Genomic DNA, 9,443 nt, shown 5'->3' with positions numbered 1-9,443 from the left:
AATACATAGAAATCATGGAACAAACCACCCTAAACCTGTAGAAGGAACGGGACTCTACAAGTCGAGAAGGTAACCCCCAAGAAGCAACCAAAAACATATTACATAGTATTGAGGTAATAATCTCACATCGGTTGTGGATGCTCTGACTATCAAGTATAAGAGCCACAAGAGGTCACCCCATTTTGAACAAATTGGTTTTAAGATGGAAGTTTAGTTAATATGGTATCAAAGCAGGTACGTTGGGATTCCGTCAATGATGGGTCCTGTTCCACCCACAAAAAACAGAGCCTATAACAGGCCTGCACGTAAGGAGGAGTATTGAGGATCAATACAAGAGTCTTTGTAGGTTTGCTCCTTACCCCTAATTTCCAAATTTGGTGTATAGTTCTAGATCGTCTAGTCTAATTTCTAAGGTTTCGCTCCATCCAAATGTGATAGATGGAAGCATCAAACGCAACCTTTCTTAGGTGATTCACCTAACAAAACCCATTACTTATGCATGCATGTATGATGTAAATATATATATGTACATCAAAACTATAAACATACATAGAACAACAATTTAAACTTACTTTATTCTCTGATAACCCTTACATAAATAAAGCACTGTTTATTACCTACATTTGGTTAAGAGGCCCCAACTTTTTGAGAACCCCTACCAGTAACTAAAAATAAGACAATAATTCATTCACACTTTCAAGTGTTCTTCCATTTCCAATTCAAAAGATCTAGAGAGCAGCTTTGGAGATATCAGAAAATTGAAGATAACTCCACCATTTCTTCTCCTTGTGCTGTTGTTGCTTCATCCAAGAGCCACTTCTCAATGAATAAAAGAGGTTGATTTTCCATTCTCTGTTTCCTGTCATACATGCAATTGAACCTGTCCTCATTAATGGGTGTGATCTGAGACCCATGAAGCAGAGTAGAGTCACAGAAGGACTTGTCCCAAGCTATGTTACTCAAGTTGTGATCAAGAGATAGAAGTGATTCAAAATCTTCATGAGAGACAAGATCACAGTATTCTTCCTCAAGTTTTGGTTGGTAACACTGGACAGAAGTTGTTTCCATGGCATTGATGTTGTTGATTTTATGATCATTGTTGTCATTGTTGCTGCTACTGCTACTGCTGCTGCTTTGTTGGAGTATCTCTTGGGATTTTCCAACAGTATCAATATTAGTGTTAGGCTTTGGAGAAGATCTCATCCAACCTTCCAAGAGTCTTGAAATGTTCTCTGTGCTGGAAGCATAGGTAGAGGTAGTGTTCTGGTTTAATCTGAAGACTGAACCAGTGTTTGTAGAGTCAAAGCTCCTTTTCTCATTATAGGTTGTGGCAGAAGGCTGACTGGTGGTTGAACCTGAAGCCACATGAGGATCCAAAGCTGTTTGAAACTTCTTAATCTTCTTCTTCAGATGGGTGTTCCAGTAATTCTTTATATCATTGTCTGTCCTTTGTGGGAGATAGGAAGCTATGGCTGCCCATCTGATAATAAGGTGAAATAAAATAAAAAATGGAAATTAAAAACTAGAATTTTATTGTGGCTTCACTCTGTGACTTGTGAGTTTGATAAGATAAGGATTATTATTATTGTATAGGGATCTATTAGATCTTTGTGATAAAAAGAATAGAAAGATGTAGCTCCTTAGAGAGTAGCAATAGGATTTTGAGAATTACTTGTTACCCAATAGAGCTTGAAGATGAATTATCATCCCTTCTTCATGAGAAGTGAAGTTCCCACGCTTGATTCCTGGTCTGAGGTAATTAGTCCATCTAAGCCGACAGCTCTTACTGCACCTCAGCAACCCTTTAAATACACCAAGAAATTGATGACCAATGAGAGACTTATCAGATCAAAGAAGAAGAAAAGCAATGAAGAAAACTAAAATTTCTTGATTGAAATCATGAAATTCAAAAAGATCCATCAAAACTGAACTCTCTCATTCATTCTACCAAATTAAGAAAAGAAGACAGCAGAAGAAAACTATATTTAGATGAAATCATGAAAAATTCAAAAAAGAGCCATGAACAAACAAGAAGAAGAAGAAAACTAAATTTTATAGTTGAAATCAAGAAATTCAAAAAGAACAAACAATTGCAGCAAGCACCGACACCTCATTTCCTAAACAATACTAAAAAAGAAAAAGGGAAGAAAATGGTATTTTCTTGATGAAATAATGGAATTTTAAGAAGACCCATGAATCAAAAGATGAAGATTAAGAAAGGTGGTGTTTGTTTGGATGGATGTACCTGTGTTTGTGGGGACTGATCTCCAATTTCCTGGTCCATGTTCTTGGATGTAAGAAACCAAGATGATATCTTCTTCAGGAGTCCAAGGTCCCTTCTTGACACCAGCCTTATCACAGCAAGGAGGTCTTCCCATGGTGTTATGGTGTGTAGTACTAACTTCACCTTTTTTTTGGTTTTTGTTTTTTTTCTCTCTCTCTCTCTATACTGTTCTTCTTCTCAGAAGTCTGACCCATACAAACTGTTCCCTTTACATTCAACTGTTTATATACAAGTGGGATTCAGAGGATGGGGAGGAGGTGTTGGGTGGGAAAGAAAGAAAGAAAGCTTCTTTTCAATTTTCACCCACTGATCTACCCTCGCTGACTCACCTGACTTTTAGTTTTGCTTTTTCTTTTTTTAAAAATAGTCAAATTCATAACACAAGTCAGCTAGATGTTGAATCTCTTGGGGTCCCTCTCTTTCTCTTTTTGGTCACATGGATCACCAGTTCTTCCCAAAAGGCAGAAATTAATAACTTTACTTTATTTATTCTTCTTGACCACCCAATATGGTAATTTGGTATTATCAAGGAATTAAACTCTCTCTCTCTCTCTCTCTGATACACACAGTGGGTATTACTGTATTAGCCATTTGGTGTGGAGATATTTTGAAATTTTGAAATAAATTTTATCTTCTTTACTCCAACCGACTTGAAAATAAATTACATCATATAAAGATTCATAAATTGAATTTTCTGTCTGTCTGTAGGTATATATTTATGATTAAATTTATACATATTTATCAATTATAAGTGTTTTAATAAATGGCTTTATTTTATGTACTGTTTATATTTAAAAACTAATAATTGGGTATGGTTCAGCTTGGCTAGCTAGCTCAGCTCAGCTCAGCTTCATCTAAATTCTCATGTAAGGCTTACCTGCCCTAGAGAAAGAAGCCCAACATTCCTGGAAGGTTTGAATAATCAAGGCCTGATCAACACTTCAGCCTGTTTTGTGTTTGGCCAGGCCAAAAGTTCTTCGAACAAACATTTAAATCCTAGAATAATTATATGGGAAAAAGAACATTGTGGGGGAGAGTGGTACTTACGGGCAAATATAGAGGGGGTGAAATAAGGATTCGACTCCTCTCCTGCGAGCACCTTGTGACCGGTGAATGCCCAGTGAGGCATCCAATGGTGGGGGTGCTCCGCATGTACTGGGATGTGTGCCTGGCCCCACCCTGGTACACGTAGAGTAGCCCCGTTGTTGGATTCCTCACTGGACTGGGTGCTTGTTGAAGAGGACCCCAATCCATGAAATAACCGTCCCACCCTATGAAAAGTGGAAATGCCACCCATATTGATGTTTCCGTGCTCCCATTGGTCCTTGTGTGCAGAGGCCACGCTCCTCCACAAGAAACACTTCCCCTAGTTATATATAGGGGAAGTGGTTCCTGTGGGGGAGTGTGGTCCTGAGCATGCACGGGGCCAATGGAAACACACATGATCAAAGAATCATGGAATGGCATTTCCGAATTTCATGGGGTGGGACAGTCATTTCGCTCCCTCTATCTGGGTGCAGCATGCACGTTCTCCCACAGATTTGTTTTTCTTTTACAGTTATCTACTTACCTAGTCCTTGATCCACATTAAAGTACAATGGAACTGATGATAATATAGATCCAATTTGAATTCTTTCAGCCAATGATACTGATTACAGATTAGGTGGTGGGCTTCATTAATTAAAATCATGGTGTGGTGTGATGCATCAGAGTTGATTCTAACCATTCAACTCAAAGACCATTTCTGTTGACTGTCACTGGATAACACTTTTTTGCCACATCTAATAAAACAGGTCCCACTGAGATCTCTCTCGTGTGGGTCAATAAAAATCCTTTATTTCTCTTTTCTCATTTTTCTACTATTTCTTCCTTCCTTTCGTATAAAGTATGCAAGGGAACTTAGCTAGTCTTAAATGCAAAGAAATTAATTTTATCCAGCTCAGCTGGGCCATGGGCACACATAGAAAGAGAGAGTAAGAGATTAAAGCCATGGAAGGCAATAAATAAGAGATGGGTCCATGTGGAAATGGAGCACGTACAGCATGATTGCTTTCTTGAGCTTCCTTTATCGAACTATAAATAAAAAAGTTTGATTCAGTGTTAATCAGTAGAAACTCAACAGAAACAAAACAAAGAATGGAAAGAGAGTTATTGAATGTGGAATGAGAGAAAAAGACTCCAAAAAAACACTTAATTTGAAACTTGTTATATTATTTATATATAATCAAAGATAAGTCATGATCGATCACTTTAATTAATTTCTCTCCTCACATGCATTCTCTTCTTATCTAGAACTTATCTTCTTTCATAAAAGAAAATAAATTAAAACAGCAAATTAGAAACACATGGCTCTACTACAACCTCTAGTATACTCTAATAATGTATTTTATTTTAATTTATAAAACTCCGACCAAAGAAATGGATTTGATCATTTTTGTTGCTTGGGTTTAATAGCCCTAATTGGCTTGTGTGTAACCATGCTTGCCTAGTTTCCAATTTTCTTAGTCTTCTTCTGATATCTCAAAATCAGATACAATATAATACAGTGCAGCGTGTTACCATCAAAGTATTGTATTGAATGAGAAGCACCAGAGATACCCCTTTTTCTCTGAAAAACCCTAGTTTTCTACTTCGCTAGAGAGGAGTTGTTTTGATCCCAAATAGGATCCAGATCTTCTGTGGCACAGTTGCTCGTAGTAACCTGTGCGATGCAGACTGGGCTGTGTGTGTAATGACCGCCTTATCCTCATTCAGGTAAGGTATTTGGACAGAGATAAGATGGTCTTTGCACGCATGGTTCAGTCTGCATCACTACGAATAACACACCGTAGAGAATCTGAATTGTCCCAAATAGGAGGGCATGTATGTAAGTGGAAACCAATGAAGGGGAGGGAATATCAAATATCCCTATCGAACCCATAAATAAGTAAAGAATTTTATTATCTTCTTTCTTCTGAGCTGGTTATTTAAATGGTCTCTTCAATGAGTATCTCTCATTCATTCATACGTACACACACTTGAAACGTGGATTGGATTGGATGGGATGGGTGGTCAAGATGAGTAAATAATAAGTTGTAGATTGCATAAGGAAAGAAGCAAGCGTGTTTTACCCAAAAATAAATAAAAAATAAAAAAAGAAAGAAAGAAAGAAGCAAGCGTGCGAACAGGGTGTGTGTGTGGTCACACATCAGAAACTTGATGATCATGATGTGACAAATTAAAAGAGTGGAGAGTGTGGCATATGATGAGTTTAATGATTTGGCAGGCTCCATTGCATTCAAGCCGGCCATTAGTATCAATCAATGCCCTTGAATCTTGTGGTTTTTTATTTTTTTTTTTATATAAGAAAATCTTGTGGTTTGGGAACAAGAATAATATCATCAAACTTTAAGATTGAAATTGATATAAAGCTTTCCTTTTCTAAAAAAATAAAAGATCGAAATTGATAATATTTTATAAGGTGAAAGCTAGGTTTGAAAATAATTAGTTATTCACGCGAATGAGGTATGAAGTATGAACGATCGCTGGCATATTTTTATTGATAAAAATTTGAAATATTATATTATTTTTGGGAAGTAGTTTTTTATCCGTAATTGTGACTTACTGACACACTCCCATGTTTTTATTTATCTTCCAGTTAATCAAGTTTAAATTGCTTGATAGATATGTACGTCGTAATTCCCATGTTTATTCCATGTTGGAATGTTATATGTGATGAAATGAATATGAAATATAGATTTGTAATTTCCAACATATTTAGCTTAGGATTTTCACTCATCTTTTATTATAATTTTATTATGAATACTTTAAATTCTGATATACTAACAATACAATCAAGCTAGCCGAATAAAGGAATGTCATCATCCATTTTCCTTTTTGCTTTTATGTGTGTTAGGTGATATGAGTTAGTTTTAACCCTCCCATAGTACAATAATCTAGGGTATAAGTCCAATTTTTACTTGGTAGACCGAGGTACCTAACTCTTTTCGTGGACCGCAATCTGACGTTAACCTTAACTTCAATTAAATCAGTTCTGTTTGGAATCATTTTATGTTTTTTTTTATTTTTTATTTGAGTCCTAGACCCTAATCGAGGTATCGACTCCTTCTCAATTAAAGATTCTATCATCCCTTTTCGATCAAGAGGAGAAAGCCCTTCCCGTCGGAAACCCTTTGTCCCCATAGTGGAGAGTGGAGACTCCACTGCTATAAAAATGTCAGACTTTACCTCACCCATCTTTGTGATTTTTTTTTTACTTCTTTGGGTCTTGTATGTTGAACATGTTTGGTAGGATTTGTATGTACTAACATACATTATGCATACACTCTTACACACTAATTTCACGAAGCTAGCTATGGGACCAGAGTGCAGACTTGCAGGGCCCCCATAGCGAATTCACACCCTCTAGCCCAGTACCTTCGGGCATATAAAACGAACGCATCAACGTACTATTTGGCCACTTCGATGCAGACTGAGTGTGAGGTATATACGATGATCCTTGTTATAGTAGAGAAACCTTGTCTTATTTCAGAATTAATCATACAGCATGTAAGGACATAAAAATCAAACACCTATAGATGATACTTTTTTCCCCGAAGTATTGCTTAACACCCTCCATCGCGTATACCTACAATTTGGTTTTGACTCCCTTATGCTAGACTATTCACCGGATATAAAGACATGAAAATATCACAATTGAGAGCCTTTGACTTGCTATTGAACAACAGACACAAACTGTTGTTATCCCTAACGTGTAATTTTCTGTATGTCTGTAACCAGGCCAAATACTAAGCCCAGATCCAATCCATGGGCTTGGCTCGAAAGCCCACTCTCCTTCTTGGCCCATTATTAAGTATCAACCCTACCCCAGCCTCCTATTCACCTATAATGCCAAATAGAAACATCATATGTTCCTTGCACATATGCCTTCTTATTTTGGGTTGTTTTGTTTAAAGTTTAATCACATTAAGTATGATTCTCCCATGGCAATTTTACAATCCAAACAGATTTGCAACTGCTTAAGCAACACCAACCCCTAACAGCTTTTTCACATTTTTGGTAATTTCAACCCCCACCCAATCCAAATAAAAGAGCCTTGTTTTATTTATGCAAGCAAACACAACGGAGCATCATCATTATACGGAGAGGGATCTAAACGCTGCCCACTTATATTGGCATTTTACATATCAAGCCAATTACAGATAGTAAAATAATATATTTACTGAGGAGAGAAAATTTGTCTATATATTTATGGGAGAAAGAATGCTACATGGACAAGTGCGGTGTTTGTTTCCTGTGCTCAGACACAGGCCGTGCGAAATGACAATCGAACCCCCCCAAGATTTTTTCACCTTTCCATGGGGTGCGACAGTCATTTTGCACGGCCTTGTATCTGAGCGCAACTTGGTAGTTTTCTCTTTCCCTCTATTTAATTAGAAGAAAGAAAGTAAGAGGAGAAGAGATTATGGGAGGAAAGTACATATTGGAAAGTTGGAGTGGTGGAAGGGAAGAGATTTCTCAATGCTTTAAACACTCACTTAAAATTTGAGATTTTTTGTGAGGTGCAGTGGTGAACATCGTTTTAGGTACTGGGTTCGGACTAACCGTATCGACCAATTTACATCGGTGTTATCAAAATAGGGGGAAGGCAAAATAGTTTAAAAAACCAAAAAAAAAAAATGTCAGAATCTTGAGGGGCAAAAGCATCTGATACGATCTGATACAATCATTATGGATCGGTATTGATATGGCTTCGACACGACAAATACAAGGCAAAAGGTCTTTTATTTTCCAAAACTTTAAAAATTCAAATTCTTTTTACAAGATATACTTCTTAATATTTAATAGGGAAAAAGAATGTTTGCTAGTCACATGCATGGCTCTTCTTTTTTTGATAGTCACACGCATGGCAGAGGGCACGGAAGTACCACCTTGTCCCTATGAAATTAAAAATCACAACTATATTGATATCCTTGTGTGCACTTTCATTGGACTTCATACCGGTGCAAGTGCTACAAGAGTAGACATCGATCTCTTGCCCTATTTAATAAGGGGTTTTCCTCCGCACCCCACCCCCCTCCCCCCTCCCAAACAAAAAAGAAAAAAGGAAATTCCAAGTTTTTATGGGAATTTAAATACAAATTTAATAAGAGATAATGGCAAGTGTGATTGCTAGAATTAAATCTATAGAACACAACTTTATTAGTTGTACTCCCAAAAACATTCATGGCATAAGAAAATGTTACTCAATGACAACCTACGAATGTCAATCCTAGCTGAGCAATTTAGTGGGCCCTACATTGTAAGGCAATGGGACCCAGCATATTGAATGGCAAGACTGCTGAGTACTCCTCAATAAGCATCTACACGTGGAGGTTATTTATTGACACCATCAAGGCCAACCTGGCCATGTTTAAATTACTAGCTTGAAGCAAAGCAACCCATGATATTTTATAGTTCCTTGCCTAGGCTGGGTTTTCAAAGAAAAAAGAAATGGAAAACAACTTATCAGTAGAGTTGGTTGGTACTTGGTACTAGGGATTTATAAATCGGTATTGGATACGGTATCGATTTCAATTAATATCAATCCGTATTGATCTGGATTGGACAGATTTACTAGGCCTATTTTTTTTAAAAATAATTAAAATACTTTATTTTTTAACCCTTATATAAATCCATTAATACAGGATCGACTAGAAATCTATATTAATGTCTATCGATACTAATACAAATCGATCAATCTGATACCAATTTTACTTTATTTTATTTTTTTGGGTAAACAATTCGATACCAATTCTTCAAACTACGATTGACACTCAAGTGAATAGGTGTTGCAGGGTACCTAAGGCTAAGGGTCCCAAGAAGATCAAGACATGGACTTCCTTGCCTTCTTTTTTTTGGTTGAAGGCTTGCCTGCCTTCACTACGCCTATTTAAAGCCTCCCAACCCGATAGGAAATGTTCCCTACAGCGGTATGAATGTGATATAAAGATGAATTTCGTGTTTTAAAATAAAGGACCAAGTTTTTTTACACCCACTATATGGGAATCTACGGTTTCAGATGGTCATGGATGGGTACGACGAGGGTATTTTAGAGAAAATACTAAAATCCTATAGGGGTTTATGAAACCTAAGATGTTGTGGCGAACCTTCCCACATG

General features: G+C 36.9%; 1 protein-coding gene across 1 annotated transcript; it reads right to left on the bottom strand.

Annotated features, from left to right (window-relative positions):
- Positions 1–552: 552 nt before the first annotated feature.
- LOC122660182 (transcription factor MYB60-like) lies at positions 553–2,410 on the bottom strand. The gene is made up of 3 exons (XM_043855384.1): positions 2,246–2,410; positions 1,673–1,802; positions 553–1,480 (listed from the first exon to the last, which is right to left on the bottom strand). Exons 1-3 carry the CDS (start codon positions 2,376–2,378, stop codon positions 751–753), a joined length of 993 nt encoding a protein of 330 aa, XP_043711319.1. The 5' UTR covers positions 2,379–2,410; the 3' UTR covers positions 553–750.
- Positions 2,411–9,443: the final 7,033 nt, after the last annotated feature.

This window comes from Telopea speciosissima, chromosome 1, assembly GCF_018873765.1.
Source record: "Telopea speciosissima isolate NSW1024214 ecotype Mountain lineage chromosome 1, Tspe_v1, whole genome shotgun sequence".
In the NCBI taxonomy this organism is placed as follows: domain Eukaryota; kingdom Viridiplantae; phylum Streptophyta; class Magnoliopsida; order Proteales; family Proteaceae; genus Telopea; species Telopea speciosissima.
This window is presented reverse-complemented; position numbering and strand designations above follow the sequence as displayed.